Source organism: Babylonia areolata, chromosome 26, assembly GCF_041734735.1.
Source record: "Babylonia areolata isolate BAREFJ2019XMU chromosome 26, ASM4173473v1, whole genome shotgun sequence".
NCBI classification, from domain to species: Eukaryota; Metazoa; Mollusca; class Gastropoda; order Neogastropoda; family Buccinidae; genus Babylonia; species Babylonia areolata.
In genome coordinates, this window is record NC_134901.1 from 41279299 (window position 1) to 41304255 (window position 24957).

The 24957-nt window shown below is 42.9% G+C and overlaps 1 protein-coding gene across 1 annotated transcript in view; it reads right to left on the bottom strand.

Moving 5' to 3' along the window:
- Nucleotides 1–7510: 7510 nt before the first annotated feature.
- The window catches only part of LOC143300390 (F-box only protein 15-like), a 19646-nt gene continuing 2199 nt past the window's right edge, over nucleotides 7511–24957 (bottom strand). The window contains exons 2-13 of the mRNA XM_076614018.1: nucleotides 24433–24603; nucleotides 23445–23552; nucleotides 21234–21365; nucleotides 18734–18832; nucleotides 17482–17691; nucleotides 16979–17114; nucleotides 15320–15458; nucleotides 13722–13936; nucleotides 12913–12974; nucleotides 11473–11507; nucleotides 10790–10875; nucleotides 7511–9509 (exon numbers count right to left, since the gene is read on the bottom strand). Coding sequence (XP_076470133.1) covers nucleotides 9366–9509; nucleotides 10790–10875; nucleotides 11473–11507; nucleotides 12913–12974; nucleotides 13722–13936; nucleotides 15320–15458; nucleotides 16979–17114; nucleotides 17482–17691; nucleotides 18734–18832; nucleotides 21234–21365; nucleotides 23445–23552; nucleotides 24433–24603 — 1537 coding nt within the window. The 3' untranslated portion in view covers nucleotides 7511–9365. The remainder of the gene's footprint in view (nucleotides 9510–10789; nucleotides 10876–11472; nucleotides 11508–12912; nucleotides 12975–13721; nucleotides 13937–15319; nucleotides 15459–16978; nucleotides 17115–17481; nucleotides 17692–18733; nucleotides 18833–21233; nucleotides 21366–23444; nucleotides 23553–24432; nucleotides 24604–24957) is intronic.

Sequence of the window (24957 nt, forward strand, 5' to 3'; positions counted from 1 at the left end):
TACCATATCTTTACTGCATTTGGTATAGCTGAAGAACATGTATGCATTTTAGAATTCTCATGATCTGACAAGTTCAGCGTTTTTACTTTGAGCACGCACAGGAAGGGCAAAGAATTTGCATGTGGTTGGGACAAACATGCTGACTGCATTTCTGGCACCTCTGTCCCACTTTTCGATCAGCCTTCCATGAGCAGAAAAAGCAGCGTGCTTTCTTGCGCTGTGTGGGGGCAGCTTCACTTGATGTTCCAGGATCAGAACTGGCTTGCCTCTTGTGCAATGTGCTGGCAGCTTCACCTGATCTTACTGTCTCAGACTTGTCTTGCCTGACCGTTTTTGCTCTTGACATTTTGTGCCCTTCTGACTCCAGCTCAATCCTCTTGATTGAACGTTTCATCAGATCAAGAGTGCCCCGGTGCATGTTTGTGTGCATGAGACGGCGCTTCATGTGTGGCAACATCAGGCTTTTACTGATGCATTGGATGAATGCACTCCGTGCATCTTTCTTTGCAAGAGAATCATCTTCAAATTTGATTGACCAGACACAGCGTGCAGCCACTGTAGCAAGATCAATGATGTTGGCAAACATGACAAATGGCCAGCGTTTGGAAATTCTTTTTGAGGTATAAGCATGGGCAAGCTTATCCAGAGAGTCTACGGCCCCCTTTGTCTCATTGTAAAAAAAGAACAATCTCAGGCTTCTGCTTGGGGGCCCCTGGCTTCACCATCCCCTCGTCATGCATTGAGCTGAGGAGAACGGTGTTCTTCCTTCTCTTCCCCTGGTAATTAACAAGGGTGACAGTCTTATTGTAAGCAAACTCGCTGCCGTGAAGTGGGAGGTTTCTGTTGCTTTTGAAAGGGTAGGGTAGAAACCTTTTGCTGGATCTGACTGTCCCTACAACTGTCAGGCCATTGTTTTGACAGCCCTCGGCCAAAGCCAAATCTGTGAAATAATTATCACATGTAATATTTCTTCCACTCTTGAAGAATGGAGCTGCCAGCTGAAGGGCAATGTTCCTTCCAAGATTCACCTGTCTGCCCTGGCCGAGGGGCCAGCCAAGGTATGGAATTCCCAAGAGAGGGAAATTATTGGCTGAGTCAGCAATCCAGAACACCTTTATACAATAGCGATCGGGCTTGCTGGGTAGGTATTGGATGAAATTGCACCTGCCTCTAAAAGGCACAAGCTGCTCATCCACAGTTAGAAGGGGCCCAGCAATGTAATAGGTACTAAGGTTTTTGTTGAATTCGTCCCAAACGTCTCTGAAAGGGGCAAATGAATCTTTTGCTCTTCTGTTTGATCTTGTGGATTTGTCATCAAATCTCAGACAACACATGAGGATTTTGAATCTGTCCCTACTCATGGCTGCTCTTACAAGACTGACCCCGTATTCCAGATCCCAAATTTCGCTGGTGGAAAGCATGTTCTGCTTTTTGACCCCCCAAAAAGCAACACGCCAATCAAGGCCTCATTCTCAACATCGTCACAATCTTTTTTTTTTCCTGGTACTGATTTTGTCCATACAAATTTGTGAAACGGACAGCGTCTTTAATGATTTTGTCTGAAATAAACAGTTTGTATGTATCATACGGATCATGCACATTTTGGGTTCCAGGGACCTGACTAGGGGGACGCTTGAAAATGTTCTTAGACGGTGTCTTTCTTTTTCCAGTCACTGGAACTTTGCTCCATCTTGTTCCGTCCTTTGCTGTATATGTGTTGGAATCTGGTGGCACTTCTTGCCCCTCACCTGACTGAGAAAATACTACTTCTTCATCTTTTTCGAAATCTGGTTCATCATCACTAGGGGACTCCGCATCAGGCTCAGGTGGAAGAAATTCTTCGTCACTAGTCATCGCCACTTTCTTGTTTGTGGCCCTGGGAACTGGCAATCCGTGTTCTTTGCTCATCTGGGGTAACCAAAAAAAGAAGAGATAGGTACAATATAGTCAGATATGATTCCATAAATTTGCATTTATGTTTTACACACACACACACACACATACACACACACACCCTGTCATCGAAAAAAACAGGCAACATTGAAAGCATTCGCTACTAAAAATGACAAGCAACAAAAATGCAGACACATGTAAGCACTTGTAAACAGTTAACCCATAAACACTAGAGCACCAAAACAGAGAGAGAGAGAGAGAAAGCCCCCCCCCCACCCCCCACCCCCATTGTCTCCCCAGACACATACGTAGACTACAGGCAAACATACACACATACAACAATTGAAAGTGAAAGTAGGCATTCATACCAAAATCTTCTTCTGGGGATAGGAAAGCAAAACAGTGGGTTTCATTGGTTTTTATAAATCACATACGTTAATCCCCCGATCCACTCCTCTATCGGCATCTGTGAACGCATGAAGTACTGCGTGAGTACACCTCTGAGTACACCTTTTTACGTTATTGATTAGTTTTGGCTAGCTTTGGGATGCAACTTGAACTGAGACAGAGACAGATACAAACCATAGATACAAGCCATTTCTGCACTCCCCAAACCCCCGACCCATCAATCTTATTTCCCCTAATAAATAGTCAAGTGGTTTAAATTCTAACTCAAAATGTTGATTTACTCACCAAAATTACGGTCTTCCTCTGCGTCAGCGCAGGTGACAAGGGCTTCAAAAATGTTGGGTCTGTCAATGACGGTATCAGAGTGACTGTCCAGCCTCCATGAGAGATACTCGTAGCAAGGAGAGAACGTGGGAAAAACCCGCCGCTTCATCAGAACTTGTTACTTTCAGAAGTGCCAGTATCGGTTTCAGTTTCTCTCTCCAGCATGCAAAGAGGGGTCCTACAGACCTCCCCATTGTCGCCCTCTGTAGCCAAGGGTTACAATTTTCCTTCTTTGCGAGCCATGGGTCCACACGGACCCACACCGTTTGCGGAAGGGTAAACACAGTTTTCTTTCTTTGCGAGCCATGGGTCCACACGGACCCAGGCCGTCTGCGGAGGGGTAAACACAGTTTTCTCTTCTTTGCGAGCCATGGGTCCACACAGACCCACACGGTCATCAGTGACTAGTTAAAATGTCACCTTTAATTACTTTTTGAAATTTTGACCCATATTTTCGAAATTTTAGGAAAAGGAGGGGATTTGTGTGTTTGGAGCATATCTAAAATTTCATTGAAAAACATCTATAAATATACGAGATATTGGCATTTAAAGACCCTTCTGGGTCCACATGGACCCACACCGTCCGGCGAAGGTTAAACAAGTGTTTGACTGTGAGTAATTTGTTAGGTTGCTTTATTTGGTTGTGGATCATCTGAAGATTTTGAGTAATGTGAAAGTGAGCCATCCACATTTTGTTTGGTTTAGACTTGGAGTTCAGATCTTGTGTTTTTTTAATGTGTCTTAAGCTTGTGTGAAATATAACTTTGAGTCCAATCAGTAATTAGCTTGCCTCTCTCTTGCTCTCTCTTCGTGGTAGTCTGTCTGGAGCCGATGATGATAAAGCCTGCGATGAAAGTGCACGTGATGCTCTCTCTCTGGAGGTTTGGAAAAAAGCCTTCCAAGTTTGTTTTGGTGCAGACTTGCAAATGTTCCAAATCAGTGTGTAATTTGTTTCAAGAATGAATACTGTGTTTGTTTGTATCTGTTTACACATTTTTGTATGATTTACTATTTTGAGAACAGTTTAATTAGTTCAGCAGCTTTTATTGAGGATATTTAAAAAAGGAAAGAGAGAGAGAGAGAGAGAGAGAGAGGCTTTTGACTAATGTACAAATGATGGTACATTTTAGACATGTCAATATTTTGACCCCTGTTTAGTGTACACTTGGCATTTATTCCCAGTGTGATATATTCCCTTTCAACTCAGTTCAGAGAATTTTGCCCTTCAGTTCTACTGGCATGTCAATTTTTCTCTTGCTTAAAATGTTGGAGTTCAGTTAGTAAAGTTTACATACTTGTTTCTATGTAGTATTTTGGTAAATAAGTACAAAGTTGTTGATTCTTTTATCCCCATAAGTACAAAGTTTATTACTTGATTCTTTTATCCCCGTAAGTACAAAGTTATCTTTTATCCCCATAAGTACAAAGTTAATTATTTCATTTTTTTTATCCCCATACTCCTCACTGCTGTTCCCCCTGTCACATACTGTAGCAATTGACACACAACGTTATAAAGTGCGTTTAAGTATAATCCCTGAATAAACAAGAAAGAAATTCCATCATTCATTCAAGAATTAGAAGCATTCAAACACATGCACACATCTTAAAACTTGCTGTTTACTGTGTTAAATTAGATGCACTCAAACATGCGCACACATCCAAAAACAGGCTGTTTACTGTGTTCATATATTAGAATTATATACTTCTTTGACAGCTTGCACCTGCGAATGATGCAAGAAGACATGTGCATGACTTCACTCCCCTTCTTCTCATCAAAAGAAAGACAAAACAAAAACAAAAAAACACCAGAAAATCAAACCACCCCACAAGTGTTCTGGAACTAGACTGCTTCCCAGTTGAAGACTAAGGTTAAAAGGTCCTCTGGCCTTTTATATTGGGGCAGTGAGTTCATATCCACTGTGTCTAGGGCTCGGCATATGAAGGCGGGGCCCAGTTTTCTCCCTCCACCATTCATTTTAACAAACGGAATGATGGAGAAACTGAAAGTGAGCTCACCATGATACTAGTTGTGTTTGTTTTATGATTATCAATAAGGGTGCAGTGACACATGTCACAGAAATCAGTTCGTGATTGACACAGTGGGTGTCCAGGGAGGGGTTTGGTTTGCTGGATTGGAAAAAACCCCAAAAAAACAATGAAAATAACACAATGATCTTTGGTCTGGTGATAGGTTTCCAACACCGGATCTCCTCATCAGTTTATAGCAGTAATTACCATGGTAGCAAACCCTGTGGAATCCGTTGGGCTTCAAACACAAACCCACCTTGTCAGTGTTTTAGGGTAATTACTATACCATGATAGCATTTCACATTGAATATATCTCTTTTCCTCCCCCCATCCCCCCAACCTATGGTGCACAAATTTCTCTGTCAAAGAATGAATCACTGCTTTATGGTCAGAAATCAACGACACTTAGTATCAAGTTTCCTGAAGCGGTGTTATGTTTTATCTGAGGCTTTGCCATACTGAATGATCTGACAGTACTGTTCTGCAGATAGTGTGTCAGGGTGTCAACCATTTTCTCACCGTGGATCTTTAGAATTCCTGTGACGGACACAATAGCCGAGTGGTTAAAGCGTTGGACTTTCAATCTGAGGGTCCCGGGTTCGAATCACGGTGACAGCGCCTGGTGGGTAAAGGGTGGAGATTTTTCCAATCTCCCAGGTCAACATGTACAGACCTGCTAGTGCCTGAACCCCCTTCGTGTGTATATGGAAGCAGAAGATCAAATACGCACGTTAAAGATCCTGTAATCCATGTCAGCGTTCGGTGGGTTATGGAAACAAGAACATACCCAGCATGCACACCCCCGAAAACGGAGTAAGGCTGCCTACATGGCGGGGTAAAAATGGTCATACACGTAAAAGCCTACTCGTGTGCATACGGGTGAACGCAGAAGAAGAAGAAGAATTCCCGTTATGCAGATGCTCTGTCTTTTTCATTGACGAGTCATTGTCACTAACATTACTAACTGCATTCTTGACAACTACTCGCAAGACTAACAGAAACAAGTTCACAAAGATCTAGAGGACCACAAGATATTCATTTCATTTTCAAACCAAGCAAACGAAAAAAAAAATGCCTGAGAGAATTAGTGGTGTGTTATAATTTTAGGCTTGTCATCAGTTTCAACTCTTTTTTTTGTTTGTTGTTGTTGTTGTCTTTCTGTCGTTTGTTTGTCACTTTTTTTCTTCACGCTTGATATTTTCTGCGTTTTAAGTTTTATGCCTAGAAGAAATATTACCTCACCTCACTATTCTGCATTAGATGAAAAAGCACTTGGATAAAAATGTAAGCACTCATTTTGCTTTTTGATGATGGAGTTTTCATTTGACGTTTGGATGTGTGGCCTGTTAAGTTGACTGTATAGTGTTTCTGTTAGAAGTCATTCCCTCCAGGATCTGTTAATGGTTGTCTAGTCATGGTGATGCAATGAGGATTAAATGTTTGCACAAGGTCTCCCCTGTTGTGAATTGAAAAGTGGTTTTGTGAGAAGTTGGGTTTTCTTTATTAAAAAAAACCACAATCAAAACAAACAACAACAAAAAAACAACACTTTTAAGGCCCAGTTAAACAAGTAATGCTCAAGCCTGTGTGCCTACTTTTCCCTGGATATAACTAGTTTGAGGTTGGTTGCATCTGTTTTGACACTGAATGATATACCGTGTGATATGGTTTTGATTCAAGCAGAATGGACGGCTAAATAGTTCTGATTCAAACTGAACGGATGGCTAAATTGTTTTGATTCAAGCACAATGGACAGCTAAATAGTTCTGATTCAAACTGAACGGATGGCTAAATTGTTTTGATTCAAGCACAATGGATGGCTAAATAGTTTTGATTCAAGCTGAATGGATGGCTAAATAGTTCTGATTCAAACTGAACGGATGGCTAAATTGTTTTGATTTAAGCACAATGGATGGCTAAATAGTTTTGATTCAAACTGAACGGATGGCTAAATTGTTTTGATTCAAGCTGAATGGATGGCTAAATAGTTCTGATTCAAACTGAACGGATGGCTAAATTGTTTTGATTCAAGCTGAGTGGATGGCTAAATAGTTCTGATTCAAACTGAACGGATGGCTAAATTGTTTTGATTCAAGCTGAATGGATGGCTAAATAGTTTTGATTCAAGCTGAATGGATGCCCAAATAGTTCTTGTTCGTGCACTGCGCCCTCACAAACATGCCAGCAACCATCTCAACCTTTAGGCGTCATGCCTGCCAGTACTGGCTCCATTCCCAGCAGACGCGGGCAGGCAGAATCCTCCTTCACTGCTGACATAGCCTGCCGGTCTGGGCAAGCCAGAGAAACAAACAATACCTACACTTTCCAGTGTATGCTCTGGGGGAACTATGCTCTACAAATTAAAAAGCTTATGGAATGACTTGGCAAATTGTAGATCTTTGTTTGGATGCTGTATAAGGTGAACGCAGCAACCCTGGAACAAGGAATCTGGCAAGTGGCTTTTCCTTCTTTGGACTGCTGGCATTTCCTGTGCCAGAAAAAAAATGTTAGGGGGAGGAGCAGCACTACTTACTGTCTCTTTTAATTTAGTGCTTGAAATGATAATTCAGATATATTTAAACAGTAAGTTCATTTTCATTTATATCAAAGACAATACTGTTAATCACTGGCAAGGGACAGTAGAAAAAGATTACAGAGGTGACAAAATATTGAATCGGCAGTGACTGATTGCCTTGCACAAGTGTGGGTGACTTGGGCCGTCCACACACACTGCTGGCATCTGGATGACATTAACACTGCCACCTCCCTCCACTGCAACACATACAGAGGTATGTGTTCTCTCTCTCTCTCTCTCTCTCTCTCACGCGCGCGCATGCATGTACCACACACACATGTAGTATGAACACATGTACGCACACATGCACATGCAAGATATATGATATTTCACAATGCGCGCATGTACCACACACACATGTAGTATGAACACATGTACGCACACATGCACATGCAAGATATATGATATTTCACAATGCGCGCATGTACCACACACACATGTAGTATGAACACATGTACGCACACATGCACATGCAAGATATATGATATTTCACAATGCGCGCATGTACCACACACACATGTAGTATGAACACATGTACGCACACATGCACATGCAAGATATATGATATTTCACAATGCGCGCATGTACCACACACACATGTAGTATGAACACATGTACGCACGCATACACATGCAAGATATATGATATTTCACAATGCGCGCATGTACCACACACACATGTAGTATGAACACGTGTACGCACGCATACACATGCAAGATACGTGATATTTCACAATGCGCGCATGTACCACACACACATGTAGTATGAACACATGTACGCACACATACACATGCAAGATATATGATATTTCACAATGCGCGCATGTACCACACACACATGTAGTATGAACACATGTACGCACGCATACACATGCAAGATACGTGATATTTCACAATGCACGCATGTACCACACACACATGTAGTATGAACACATGTACGCACGCACACACATGCAAGATACGTGATATTTCACAATGTGCGCATGTACCACACACACATGTAGTATGAACACATGTACGCACGCACACACATGCAAGATACGTGATATTTCACAATGCGCGCATGTACCACACACACATGTAGTATGAACACATGTACGCACGCACACACATGCAAGATACGTGATATTTCACAATGTGCGCATGTACCACACACACATGTAGTATGAACACATGTACACACACATGCACATGCAAGATAAATGATATTTCACAACTCAAAACAACACAAGTGCTGTCAGAAATGCAGATGGATGTTCTGGCTTCAGCACCATACAATGGTTTCCTCATTTTTGTGGTTTTGAATGATTTCAGACTTGATTCATTGCATATTCAATAATTATACAGTGTATTAAAAACAATTAAGAATAACTTGGTGCATCTGAAATCCACCATTAATTTTCCTTCCACTGAAAATGACAACACATCAGTGGTAGCAATATGAACACACACAAACATGCATACACCAAAACCATAAAAAAAAAAAAAAATGTGAACATTGATCATAATCTATGATACTATCAGATACAAATATCAATTATTTATCCAAAATTGCAACATATCAATCATTCTATTTTCCCTTAAAAGAACAGTGACTGCACACACCACCTCAATGAACAGAAGAGCAGAATATCACAGTTGGGAATGTGGTGTGCTAAACGTAAACCATGACATCCAACAGTTCACACCATAACTGTACAGTTCAAAAGGAGCTCTGAATCCAGCTTTTCATGACATAAATTCTGGAAACCCAGGGCACAATTATTCAAGAAACGCAGTGTATGATATAAAATTGCACAAATGGTTGCTTGGAAGTCGCAACACACAGTAATATAGCAAAATCATTGCTCAGTTTTTATGCAGTGAAGCAGTTCACTGCTCAATTTCCATGCAACTAATCAACATGGCATTTTTCATGCAAACAAACAACAACAAATAATGAAAACAATTCCAACTGACTGCTGGTGATTTTTCACGCCACAAAACAAACACAGCAGCCCACTGATCAGCTTCCATGCCACAACGAAACACCACGATGCGCTGATCATTCATTTTCCATGCAGCAGTAAAGCGACACAGTGACCCCTTTCACGGGCAGCCAACACACTGACACTGACTTTGTCTGCCCACCGCTGAAGTCAAGGTGCTCTGCTACCAGGAGCTGAAGAGGCCGAGGACTTGGCATCAGGCGGGGTGGGGTACTTGGTTCCAAACCATTCGTTGACTGCGCTGGTTTTGATTCGCAGCTCTAGATGTCTCATGAAAGCCTTCCCAGGGGAAGTCTGAAAAAAAGAAGAAGAAGAGTGATATGACTTATTTAAGAGTGATGTAAGATATTTTTGGGTGGGACTGTCACTTTTGTGTTGGCCTGTCCCGCCACACCTGACACTGTATCAATCACCAACCACGGCACAACTCCGTAGTCTCCCCAGACTGATAGATGCCTGTCTATCTACTTAGAAATGGTTTTCCTATGTTGTGTGCTATTCAAATGTGATAAGAATTTTCTGAAAAAAAAAACCATACCCAAAACTATGTTTCATTAAACCATATATATAAAGAGACAGAGATGCACATACTCTTTTAACCTTTTTGAACATACACAAAATTAAAGATGTGCAAAAAAAACAACACACTAACATGCACACATCACACACACAAATGTGCACACATCACACACACTAACATGCACACATCACACACACAAATGTGCACACATCACACACACTAACATGCACACATCACACACAAAAAAGTGCACACATCACACACACTAACTTGCACACATCACACACACAAAAGTGCACACATCACACACAATACACACACCTGACACACACTAATATGCACATATAACACATGCACAAAGGTGCACACATCACACACACTCATGCACAAAAAAAAACACATGCACTAATGTTCACACACACATCAATGTGAAAACATAACAACATCTGCGCTATGTGCACACACAGCACATACACACGCCATACACAAACATGACAGTTGTATTCTACACCACAAGCACCACAAACATCCACAGTTCATCACAGTTCAAGAAGGTGCAACAGCGGGTGGAACTGATTCATATACACTGCAGCACATCTGCTGTCAAAAAACAAACAGTAACAATACTTCTTCTTCTTCCGCGTTCGATGTTTTGGCTGCGTCAGACGGTCACCCCCATCGCCACGACGTAACCCACGGTCTTCTCCAGGTCGTGGCGGTCTCCCCAAAGCTGCGCCTGTAGCTCTGTGCCCCCTGGCCAGGTTTGACGCCGTAGAGCTTCATGGGTTGGGCAGTGTTGGAGGATGTGTTCAGGGGTCTGGGGTCCAGTGCCACACGGACACTCATCAGTGTGGGCGATCTTTATACGGTAGTAACAATACAAAACTTCTTCTTCTGCGTTCGTGGGCTGCAACTCCCACGTTCACTTGAATGTACACGAGTGGGCTTTTACGTGTATGACCGTTTTTACCCCGCCTTGTAGGCAGCCATACTCCGCTTTCGGGGGCAGTAACAATACAAAACAAAACACACACAACTGTGGGCCAAGTCTCACCTTTCCAATCTGCAGGTGTACAGAGGCTCTGTCTCCCTCGTACACCACACACAGGTGATCGCTGTCCTCGTACTCAAAGTCTGAACCTGCCACACGTAATAACAGCTGAAACATGTGAAGTGAAACCAGGTAGGTTTAACTCAGTATGGCCAGTCCTCTCTTCTCCTCTACACAGACCCCTCGGATGTCCAGTGGGTGTCTGAATGACCCAACCTTTAGCTTCCGTCGTCAGAATTGTGGTATTCTTTGTCAACATTCACCTCTTCAGTATAAGAGCCTTCCACTTGCAATATTTTGATGATGGAAATTGGGGTGAAATGCTGTTAACGTCGTCTCTTTCACTGTTCGTATGGAGAGAGTTAACTCACTCCGGACGAAGAGTAAAGTGCCTTTCCTAAGGACACCAATCATGCTGAAACCCTTAAACCCTGATCACTGGTGAACACTGGATCACAAGTCCAACGCCTGATCAACTCTCCCATGGTGCCCCAAAACTAGAAGAAAAAAAAGGGTTACATTTCTTTTGCTTAGTTTCTATTTCAGCTACAATAATCTCCATTTTATGTATATATATATGTATATATATATTCTTTTTATTGTTCATGGGTATTATAGGAATCTATGTGATTTACAACAGTTTCTTAAAACATTTTTTAAAAATTTGTTAATCAGTTTGAACTTACCTTGAACGAAAGGCTTGTGTGCTTTGACAGGAGAGCTGGAAGAAACAAAACTACAATTTAAATCATATGTGACATGCTCAGATATGAACTATATAATATAATGATACAAAAATAACGTACTTATAATGATATAATACAATGATACATAAACACTTGCATACTGGGTATGTTCTTGTTTCCAGAACCCACTGAAAACTGACATGGATAACAGGATATCTAACATGCGTATTCGATCTTCCGCATGTGTATACACATAAAAGGGGTGTACAGGCACTAAAAGGTCTGCACATCTGTTGACCTGGGAGAATGGAAAAATCTTCACCCTTTACCCAACAGGTGCCGAGACCGGGAATCGGACCCTCAAAAGGAAATTTTCTATCTAAAATTACGTTTAAGTAACATACTTACCGTGACCCACTAATGCAGACTCCGGCAGGAGTCTGACATTCCTGTCCTGTGCAAACTACTATCCGCCTATGCGGAGAAAACAAAAGTAGCTATGGCCGATAACCTCCTGGAAGTAGGTAACCTCCCCTTTGCCCTCCTGACTAGCGCCCTCTTTTTCCGGCAGCCATCATGACTCCTGTTCCTGTGCTCTTCATACGGCTAAGTTTTTTTTCGTATTTTCTGTCTGTCTGTCGATTCAACATTTTGACCACTTGACTGTGTTGCACCTGTCAGGAGAGAGGGCTCACCCTGTTGTCAAACATTCTATGGACATGCTCATCCCAGCATGTGAAGACTGCTTGGGCAGATCAGGCAGAGGAAATCCTCAGGACTCAGCAGCTGAGAGAAGTGTTACGCAGAAGCACACGATGGAAAGCAAAGGACGTGTCAGAGCAGGAAAGACGTCAAGGCCATCTACTGCTGCCGAATACGTTCCACTGGACCCGAACTTCTGAGGCTGAGAGAGTGGGACTGTGTCTGAACAACCGCTTCTCCATCTGTCACATGCAGGTTATGCTCAGAGATGCCAACCCCTGTCAAGTATTTGTAGGAACAATCATGAAGTGGAGTGATGGCCTAGAGGTAACATGTCCGCCTAGGCAGCGAGAGAATCTGAGAGTGCTGGCTCAGCCGCTGATATTTTCTCCCCCTCCACTAGACCTTGAGTGGTGGTCTGGACGCTAGTCATTCGGATGAGACGATAAACCGAGGTCCCGTGTGCAGCATGCACTTAGCTCACGTAAAAGAACCCACAGCAACAAAAGGGTTGTTCCTGGCAAAATTCTGTAGAAAATCCACTTCGATAGGGAAACAAATGAAAACTGCACGCAGGGGAAAAAAAAAAGGGGGTGACGCTGTAGTGTAGCGACGCGCTCTCCCTGGGGAGAGCAGCCCGAATTTCACACAGAGAAGTCTGTTCTGATAAAAAGAAATACAAGTACAAGTACAAATTTGGTAAAATAAAGAAAATAATAATAATGACCACACACTGACCTGACAGTAAGAAACACCTCCCCTCTCTCATCCAGGACTGTCACATCAAGCCAGGCCATGTTCTGCACACACACACACACACACACACACACACAAGGTTATCATACAGACATCACACTGTTCCTCAGTATGACGAAGGCTACAGGTATATGGCAGAATCATCATTAAGAAACATCAGTCTTTCATGCTCTGCTCTCATGGTGACCTCAGTTTCGATACCCCTCCACTTCGGTGCTTGGGGTGAGTCCTGTCAGTGTCTTCAGTGTTGGTAGGTTCATGGGGGACTGTTGTTTGAGGGGCGTGGTGGCGGTCTCCACACTGGGAGGGACGCTCACTCAGTCTGGCTCTGCGACTAAGCCATTACTGTCGTCAGTGAGGGGATTAGTAGGTGGTGTCCTAATTACATTGAATCAGAACAGGCACCACTGAACACCACCGAAGTGACTCAGCAGCAGTGCAGGGTCTCCCCTGGTGTGTGGCCTCCTGGCGACCTAACATCGATGGTTCCCTGTGGACTGCCGACGCTGGAACTGCGACGGACGAACCCGGGTGTGGCCATGTATGGGGGAATCTAAATGAGCGGCGTGGGAGTAATGCCACTGAAATGGTGCAGATGATGGGGCAGCAAAAAAAAAAAAAGAAAAAAAGAAGAAACATCAAAAACTGACAGTCAGTGATTTTGTACATCTGCTGATCCAGTATCGCTTTATCCACTCGTCTATTCCACCTGTCATAGCATTATTATCATTATTACTATTATCATTATCATGATCACTGTTTTAATTACAAAGCCCCTGCCTCGGACCCACCTCCACACTGCCTTTGAAGAGCTCTGTGCGCCACGTCAGACACAGCTGTTTCTCCAGCGGCGTGTGGTCAACGATGCTGCCATGCCGGACCAGTGTGAAGACCAGCTCCCTGCAGGGGGCGCTGGGTTTGGGGCAGTGTAGGGCAGAGAACTGCTGGGACCACAGCGACTGGTGCAGGGAGCGAAGCTCCACCGTGGCTTTGTAGTCGTGGAGTCCTGCAGGTTATCACAGTGGGGTGTGTGTGTGTGTGTGTGTGTGTGTGAGGACATCCGTTTTGTTATGGGATTGACGGGCGCCATAGCCGAATGGTTAAAGTGTTGGACTTTCGATCTGAGGGTTCCGGGTTCGAATCACGGTGACGGCGCCTGGTGGGTAAAGGGTGGAGATTTTTTACGATCTCCCAGGTCAACATATGTGCAGACCTACCAGTGCCTGAACCCCCTTCGTGTGTATACACAAGCATAAGATCAAATACGCACGTTAAAGATCCTGTAATCCATGTCAGCGTTCAGTGGGTTATGGAAACAAGAACATACCCAGCATGCACACCCCCGAAAGCGGAGTATGGCTGCCTACATGGCGGGGTAAAAACGGTCATACACGTAAAAAGCCCACTCGCGTATATACGAGTGACCGTGGGAGTTGAAGCCCACGAACGCAGAAGAAGAAGAAGAAGTTATGGGATGGATTGTACTAATAGATTCAAGCACATGTGCACGAACACACACACACACACTCACACACACATACAATTTTCAGTTTCAGTTTCTCAAGGAGGCATCACTGCGTTCGGTCAAATCCATACATGCTACGCCGCATCTGCTTGGCAGATGACTAACCAGCAGCACAACCTTATGTGCTTCATCAGGCCTTGAGTGCATGCATATTACATCTGTGTACCTGTTAGAGTGGATTTCTTCTGCAGAATTTTGCACACAAACACACACACACACACACCTACATACATATACACACCCATCTAATATCATGATCACCCAAACAGAAAGACATTAACAAAGAAAGTAATACACACACACACAGCACACACAGTGAACACATACTTGAGATGCGAACATTAATCAATGAGTAAATATTCATTTTTCCTGTCAATATATTTACTTCCCATCCACCTCTGTTAGTTTGTTAAAGACCAAAGTCTGAAGATTTTCACAGAAATCAGAAATGCCCTTCCATCCAAGTGTTTTCTAAGAAACTGTCCAATCACCATTTTACGCACACACAAACACACACACACATGGACATGTGCGCACACGTGCACACACACACAGACACAAATATACAATGACTCATGAAACATACCAAATGAAATGCTTGATCAAGAAGCAGACGGAGTACAGGGTTCATAAAGTCTTGAAGGAAAAAACTATAAACTGAAGCTTGATGTTGCTCAAGTTTTTTTTTTTTTTTACATCAAACACTGTACTTTGTCTTGTTTCTTGAATTAAAATGTTGAAAACTAAATGTTTGGCTCAAAAACTAAGTATTGGGCATTAGCCCTGAACTTGGCCAATGCAAAGGCAGTATCAAGGAGTCTAAATCCATCATAAAAACAACAACAACATAATGCTATATGTTACCATAAGTGCTGTCGATGTCGTCTGGTATAACTTTGTGTGCTGGTGTTTCATAGCATCGCGTTGCATTGCCCAGCACACACCTCTGCACCAGCTGATTATAGTGAATCCCTGCTGCAAAGAAGGCGATTTCCCCGTCAGCCTGGTGACAGACATGTTACAGGCATTGACACACTCTCATGCACACATAAACACACACACACACACACACTCTCAAATATGCATGTACTTCTGAGGCCTTAAAGCCCTTTCTACCCAGATTTTCAGAATAGTTTTCTCCCTTGCTTTCCTCTGCAGACGACCCATAAAAAATCACAAAAAAAATACAAAACAAAGTAACTCATGTTGTGTGTACACCCACCCCCCTCCCTCTCTTCACAGCCCTCAGAAGCTGAGTTACTGTCAGTACCCTCTTGCTGGTAGCGTTCTTCACTGCAGGTACTTTATTCAACATCTTCATCATCCTCGTCAATGTTGAAGCGTTTCAATCATTTTTACGATCTAATTTGCTCCAAAAATTTCCACTTGTATCGCCCATGATGCCATTTTAGATATATATGCAGATTAGCTTGTCATGTGTGGTACCACGATCAACAGCTGGCCAGCGAGTGTATAGTTACGGAACCTCACGAAAAAACTTTCCATTCGACCCTTGACACATTCGCAATGCCCGGTGTAGCTGGGATTTTTATGCTACCCCATGAGGAAAACATGGAAAAAATTTTAATTGGCAAAACCACTATAGCATTCTGTTGTCCGGAACACACACACACACTCTCTCTCTCTCTCTCTCTCTCTCTCACACACACACACACACAAACATGCACACAAAAGCATAAGTACAAACAAATCAATACTATATTCATAAATCATGAGCCATGAGCCACACATTCTACATAAACATCACACGAATGAGGTTTCATTGTCACTATATGTCTATGTTTAATTGCAGTATGACACTGTATGCCAATTATCTGTCATTATTGTATGTGTATGACTGTGATTATTGTATGTGTGTTGTCTATTACAAATTAACATTTAAACACTTTATACATTTATGAACACATACTGAAAGACTGTGATTCTTGTGTGCTGTTCATATGTCTCACATCATGATTTTTTTTTCTCACAGGAGATAGCACAGTATCCTGTATTCTGAAACTAAAGCTATAGCCCCAAATTATGTGGCCTTTCATACCCTGCTCTCATAGGAACCCAAGTTCTGACACCCCTCCACTTGCATGCTTGGAGTGAGTTTTGTCAAGGTCTTCAGTGTCGGCAGATTCTTGGGGGACTGCCACGAGAGGGACGTGGTGGCTTGGGGGTAGACGCTAACTCAGTGTGGCTCCGTGACTAAGCCATTACTGTCGTCAGTATGGGGCTTAGTAGGTGGCGTCCTAAATACGTTAAATCAGAACAGGCACTACTGAACACCACCGAAGTGACTCGGCAACAGTGCAGGGTCTCCTCTGGTGTGTGGTCTCCTGGCGACCTAGCACCAATACTGTCCCTGCACTGGGACTTTGACAGACGAACCTGGGTGTGGCTGTGTAGAGGGGACTCAGAATGAGCTGCACAGGAGTAATGCCACTGAAACGGTGCAGATGATGGGGCAGCAAAGAAAACAAGAGAAAAAAAAACACAAAAAACTAAAGCTGTTACCTTCCACGTGGCTAGCAGCAGATCACCAGGCAGATGGTACAGGCGGACTTGGTCATCTGCGGTGAACAGATGCTTTTCCGTGGTCCACTCCGACAGTCGTATGTTGGTTTCCCACAGCAGAGAGCGTTGGTAGGGACTGGTGGTCAGAAGAGACAAAGAGTGAGCTGAATGGCGTTCTTTCTAACATAACAGATTTATGTTATTCTCAACAGTAAAGGTTTCAGGTGAAAAGATGATTAGATGCATGATAGATACACTCCCACAACTCAGGCAAAGTACATATGGATTTCATATTACACACACACATACAAACATACACAAGCATCTGTAAGCATTCATAAACACACACACACACAAACACACACATACGAATAAACAAGTGCACACACATACAAATGAACATATGCATACGTACACCCCAAACACACACACATACACACACACACACCTCAATCTACCCACCCCCCCTCCTCCCCGGCCTCCCCACACACACACCTACTCACCTCCCTTTCACCACAACACCTGCGTCGTTGTAGAACAGCGGGCAGACAGCCAGGATTCGCAGGCGTCGCACCTGTGGCAGCGGCAGGAAGGAGAGAGAGTGCCAGACCACCGCCGCTGACGATTTGTGTCTGGTCACTTTGGACGACTCTGTGCACCACTCCTTGCCGTAGCTGTCCACCAGCGACAGCTGGAAGGTGATGCCTGTCTCCCTGGGGAATGGCAACAACTATCATTTCATTTCAAGCTGTCTCTTTTTCTGAACTTCTCAAAGGTTATCGTCAAAGTTGAAGGTCCTATAGTGTGTGTGTGTGTGTGTGTGTTGTCATCGGGGCAGTGATTCTATGGGCTTTGCGTAGGAAGGTGCAGACTGATCCTCTCTTGCTGCTTTAACCTTCCCCAAGGCACACACACACACATCCACATCCACACAAAACACAAACATACATATGTGCGGCAAGTGCACATGCACATGTTACACATGTATTCATATCCCTTCCCACTCAATCTCTCTCTCAGACAGACAGACAGACACACATGCACACACACCAATACATGCTCCCCTCACCCTCTTTCTCTTCACACACACACACACACACACGCCACACACACTGGCCCTCAGATCAAAAACAGGAGGAGGCAAGGCAAGTAAAGGCAAGAAGTTGACACACACATATCTTTTACACACATCATACAAACAAAAAGAGTGAAGTCAATGACAAAAAACAAAAAAGCCAACTCAAGTAAACAAGCAAATACACAATAACAAGTAATATGTCCCTAGCAACAGGCAAAATTCTTTCTCTCACATCTTTTGCACGTTCTCCATGATATCCACTGTATACGCCAATTGTTATGCTGAATCAAGTTCTGAACTATCACACACGCTCTTCCACCAAAGAATCATTTCCATAATGTACCTTCATAATCTGTATCACATAATAATATTAACATTTCAAAATTTCCCCAAATCCTCCAGTTTACGTAATCCATCTGCTGAATTCTTTTCCAAAGCAATAGGGTAAATTCTTTTCCTTGGTGATAGGCTAAATCATTTTCCCCCAACAATAGACAATTGTTTTCCCGAGCATTAGACATATTTCTTTTCCGTAAGAAGACACTGTAATCATGCTTTTCCCTGGCAAGGGGCAAAATTCTTTTTCCTAGCAATAATTTATTGTCAACAGTCCTTTCCCTAGCAATAGACAAAACTCAATCGCAAAGAAGTTCATACAGAAGAAACAAAGGACTTACTTCAGCACTCTCTCCGTTTCCTTGGGAAGACCAGTGAAAGGGTTCAGCCGACTTCCCTTCACAAGTTTCAGCGCCCTCGCATTGCGCCATGCTGCACACCTGTTCCACAAACACACACATAGGAAATTTTCGATCTAAAATTACGTTTAAGTAACATACTTACCGTGACCCACCAGTACAATATCTTCCTCCCTACACATGGGGAGGGCATCCCAAAACGCCTCGGTCGCTATAGGATCCGAGACGGAAGAGGCATGCCGCATGGGGGGTGCGTGAGCCGATGTCACGGCTGCCGCCACGGACGCATCGCACATAGGGCCCTGTCTAGCGTGCGGATCCAAAGCCAGTGTGTGTTGTTTTTCCAAAGGGATTGGGGCACATTCCATTGTTGATACTGTGGGAATTGGCAAAGAGATAGAGGAGAAAAGGCGGATCGCGTCGAGTCCGTTCACGGATGATAAAGAATATTGTACTAGTGGGTCATGGTTAAGTATGTGTAATTAAACTTGCATTTTCATGTTCAGGATGCAACGTGGCAGAATGGGTCAGGCACTGGACGTTCTGATCCAGTGTTCACCAGTGATCAGGGTTCGAGGCCCCGTTTCAGCATGGTGCTGTGTCCTGTGGGGGGGAAGGCACTTTGCTCTGATTTTCCTCACTCCACCCAGGTGGGAACGGGTACCTGACTGTGGCAGGGCAATGTCAAGATGGCAGAAGGAGAAGATTGGTACCCATCTTCATTGCAGAGCCCTACACACAGTGGATATGAATTCACTGCCCTGGTGGCTACAAAAGGCTATGGGACCTTTAACTTTTTTTTTTTCAAGCTAGCAGAAAATAAACTGGTTAAAAAAGTGTTACTGACACTATGGCAATAATGTGACTGAGAGACAGATGCATATAATATTTTTCAATGTGATAAGAAACTCTAGGGAGAGCTGGACAGTACAAAGTCTTCAGAGGAGAAGCCCCCCTCAGTCAAGTGTTTCGGCCCTTAACTCCTTACACTCTAAGGGGGCCGGGCCGCACCCAGGTCATGACTCCTGGATGCCCTTGTATTGCCGCATTTTTTTCTCTCCTGGTCCTCAGCAGGTTCCAACCCGCGCCTCCAGGGTGGTCGTCACTTCAGAACTGAGTCACCTTTTCTGGCAAACATTTTAACCACTGAGCCATTGTACACCTAGTTTGAGTAGGGAAATTTAATCCTTATGAAGTTTACTTTCATTCCTCCTCGACCAGATCCAGCTGGAACTCTTTTCTGCTCCTTCTGCCATTGCCTTGAGAGCCCATGTCTTCTCTCTGCCAGAAATCGACAGCTGTTTCATGAGGCTGTAGGCAGATGCGCCCACAAACCCTCTTGCACCAATCTCTATGGCGAGGACTTTGGCTTTGAAGCCAGATTCTTTCAGGCTGCTGGTTAGACTAGCATACTTCTCGGTCTTGTAGATGTGGGCTTCCTCCATTCTGCTTTCGTATGGCACAATGAGCTCAATCAGAATTGCTTGTTTCGTTGCCTTGGAGTGGAATACCACGTCAGGTCTCATGCCGCTCTTGCTGATGACAGCAAACACATCAGCTCACATCAGCCCAAAAACAAATATATATAATTATCTGAAGTTACTGAGGCTAATGCAATGTGTGTCATGTCTGTAATGGTAACATTAATAATGTTCTGTTTTGTTTTCTTCAGTTCCTTTTCTTATCTTACGATGCTGAAATTTTGGCACATGCCTTATTTGTTTCCAGTATCAATGTTACATGTGTGTGTCTAGGAGGGCTAAGGTATGGGGTGGGTTTGTATGCAAGTCAGTGATTCCAATGAGTGATGTTTTATGTGTCTGTGAGACACAAATAACACCTGTATGCCACTGTGAGTGAGGGGGTGTGTGTGCACATGCGAATGTATGTATGTGTATGTGAAGCGTGGGACCTAGTATACATGTGTGTTGGGGGAAGACTGGGCCTGGGGTCTGTGAGATTGCAAATTGGTGCATGTGCAATGTTGTGCAATGTGTGTGTGTGTGTGTGTGTGTGTGTGTGTGTGTATGTGTGTGTGTGTGTATGTACAAGTGTAAATGCACATGATGTATGTGCATGTGTATAAGTGAATATGTACCTGTGTGTGTGTGTGTGTGTGTGTGTGTATGTGCAAGTGTAAATGCACATGATGTATGTGCATGTGTATAAGTGAATATGTACCTGTGTGTGTGTGTGTGTGTGTGTGTGTGTGTGTGTGTGTGTGTGTGTGTATGTGCAAGTGTAAATGCACATGATGTATGTGCATGTGTATAAGTGAATATGTACCTGTGTGTGTGTGTGCGCGCGCGCATGTGCGTGCACAATTGTGTCTGTGCGCAAATTTTAAAATGTTGATTTATTTCTTTATTGAGTTTATTTATCCATGCTTCCATGCCTGCTTGAAACTGAAACTAATGCAAGGGAAGCGTAGCGGTATCAAGGTGTGTTTTAAAAAGACGAGTCACAGGGGGTGAACTCTGACCTTGCAATGCAAACATCCCTCCACTGGGTGGAGAAGGAAGGAGAGTTCTCTGCTGCCTTGGTGACGGTGGAAGCGTCTTTGGTGGTCTTTCCTCTGTTGGCGTACTTGTGGGCCATTCTCTGCCACAAAGAACTGGAAACAAAAATGGATGAAAACAACAACTAACGATCACAACTTTCAATACCCCTGCATTTGCCTAAAAGACTGAACATCTCAATATTCTTTGCCATAAAGAACTGAAAATAATTGAAAAAATAAAGCCAAACACTATGACAGCTTTTAACAGAGCTGCATTTAATAATAATAATAATAATGGTACTTATATAGCGCTGAATCTTGTGCATAGACAAATCTAAGCGCTTTCGCACCAGTCATTCTCACGCACACATAACTCTAAAACTGGAGAAACTAAAGACAAGGAAGAGGCAGGGAAGGGAGGCTATTTTGGGAAGAGATGGGTTTTAAGGCCAGACTTGAAAGAGCTGAGTGTGGAGACTTGACGAAGCGAAAGAGGAAGTTCATTTGTCTACAATCCTGAACATCTGGCAATTCTTCTCTCTCTCTCTCTCTCTCTCTCTCTCTCTCTCTCTCTCCAGTTCATTTCTGTCCTTATTCATGTGAAGGCCTGAAACGACAGAATCTATACCTCCTAACCATAACTCACACGAGATAACCACAGGTGTGAAAAGGAAAGTCTGCACACAAAGAAGTAAAACAAAAATGTCTGGAGTTATAAACCCTTCTTCAGATGTGCTTCTGGCACTGAAGCAGCAGCGGAAGAATGAATGAATGAATGAATGAATTTTCTTTAATGAGGGGAAGTGGAATATGCAAGCACATACTTTTTTTTTCATCTGGCCCTGAGGGCAAAGAAATTAAACAAGCAAAAAAACAACAACGACAACAACAACAGCAACAAAAAAAAACAACCAAAAAACACTACTACTACGACTACTACTACTTCTAAGTAAATAAGATAAAATAAATAATAATAAAAAGAAGAGAGAAAGAAGATAATAATGAAGAGAGACAACAAGAGAGAAAGAGAGCTAAGACAAATAAACAGACAAGCAGACTGACAGTTTCAGTTTCAGTTTCAGTAGCTCAAGGAGGCGTCACTGCGTTCGGACAAATCCATATACGCTACACCACATCTGCCAAGCAGATGCCTGACCAGCAGCGTAGCCCAACGCGCTTAGTCAGGCCTTGAGAAAAAAAAAAAAGGGTGAATAAATAATAGATAAGCTTACATAAATAAATAAATAAATAATAATTAGAATATAAAAAAGGTGGTAGTAATAATTAAAAAAAATAAAAATAATAATAAATAAATAAATAAATAAGACAACAATGATGATAAATAAGCAAATAAATGTAAAACATGAAGACACACATTCACACATACACCCACACATGCATAACAGATATGCACCAAACACCAGACTGACAGACACTGAAGACATAAAGAGAAAAGAGCTATCAGAGGTTGGTATACAAATTAAATGAAGAAAGTTTCTTCGTCTCCAAATCAGAACGGAATGACTAGGTAATAATGTGGGCTACTTTCGTTTTCTCCACATAGGCGGGTAGTAGTTTGCACAGGACAGGAATCAGACCCCTGCCGGAGTCTGCACTTGCGGGTCACGGTTAAGTATGTGCAGTTAAGTGTGGGAATTAAGCCAGTAAAAAAAAATGTAACCTTGTGTTTACATAGTTCTAGAACTAAACAACCCCACCAAGGCCACCTGTTGCATTCTGACCTATACATAAGGATAAGCCCTTCTTTGTTTCGTCACAGTCTTCTGCCACACGGCAATCTGGGCATCCCCTTCATGCAGTGAACACCTCTCCCAGATTCTATGATTGATAGCTTCCTTTCTCCTTCAATGCTCAAGAGAATACCCCACGCTCCCCAGTGTTTCCCCCCTCTGCTAGACCTACCTTGAGTAGTGGTCCGAACACTAGTCATTCAAATGAGATGATAAACACATTATCACCTATCCCAGATTCTGATTCTGACAGCTTCCTTGCACCTGTTATGTTCAAATCTCTACTTTATTTATGAATAAAATAAATAAATAAATAAATAAATCTCTACATAAGAATGTAACAGAAAGAAACAGAACTATGTTGTTGTGTGTACTGTGTGACTGTCAATAGTGAAACATGACCCAGAACAAGGGGAGGAGGAAATCAAGTTGCAGGGCTCACTTGTCTTGTGACACATCACGCCAACGTCTGCAGACTTGTGACGCTTGCAGCAGACTCACAACGTCCAGGTAGGTGAAGATGTTCAGCAGGAGCTCATCAGGCAGATTTCTGAACAACACAGTCCACACAAATCAACAATAACAACACTATCAATACTAAATAATGCATTTTATATAGGTAGCTGAATCTTGTGCAGAAACACACCAAAGCACTCTCACTCACAACTTTCACACACATGCTATATGCATAATTCTAAAACAAAGGGATAAAAAATAAAACTTAAAAAGAAGAAAAAAAAAAAAGGACAGAAGGCTAGAGAAACCATGGACAAAAGAGTTGTGGGCTATTTTGGAAAGAGGTAGGGTTTAACTGGAAGGACTTGAAGGAGTGCTGGGATTTGACAAAGCGAAAGAGGGCAATCATCCAAAGGGTAATGTCCAGAGACACAGAAAGAGTGCTGCTGGCTGATAGTGCAGTGTTTTCATCTGGAAATTTGGCACACTGGAATGTTCATATGGAGGTCTTGAGCTCAGAGTCAGTATATTGCTGTTACTGGGTTGCTTTGTGTTTGTTGTTGTTGTTACTGTTGTGTGAGAGAGAGAGAGAGAGAGAGAGAGAGAGAGAGAGAGAGAGAGAGAGAGAAAGTGTGTGTGTGTGTGTGTGTGTGTGTCTGTGTGTGTCTGTGTAGTGTGTGTTTTGTAGATAATGGCGATTTCATATACTTTTATAGAATTCTACAGTGGTTGTGACTGGACAATTTGATTTTATGTAGAGTTTTCATTTCTTCTGCACAATGTACACTTCTTTTACAATAAAATTTGTTTGGTGAACTAAGTCTCACAGGACACAAAGACATCTTCAATAACACACACACACACACACACACACACACACACATACATACACACACACACACACACACACACACACAGACACACAGACACACAAACAAACACACCCCTGACCATACCAGCACACAGAAACTTACCCATCATGGGTGGAAGATTTAGATGTTTTGTATCTTGTTCCTCCCTGTGTCATCTGAGATCTGACACGGGCAGGGGTGGTGACAGGGGATGAAAGCTTGGCAGCAGCTGTCTTCTTGTTTCCCTGTTTGTCAGCTGCTGGTTGTGAAGCCGAGTTTTTTGATGACTCTGTGCTGCAGTAAGCAACAAAAAAAAAAAAAAAAAGAGAAAAAGAAACAAAACAGACATTATTTTTTTGATGGTAAATAATGAAAAACAACAACAAAATTAAAACCATGCCATACATTGAGTCATTCTGTTTTCTACATGATGCAAGGCATTTCTTCTGTACATAGCTCGATCTTCTTGACCCTTTAACTGTTGCTGACGAATATGCTCATTAGTGGAGGGCTGTGGTGCAGCCTCATTGAAATAAAACGGAACTTACAGGTCAGGATGTCAGTCACTGTTCTTCATTTGGATGTCTTTCTCTTGGGGTCGCATAACTTTTGTTCAGTAAAATCAGTGACGCGACTGAAGAGAACACA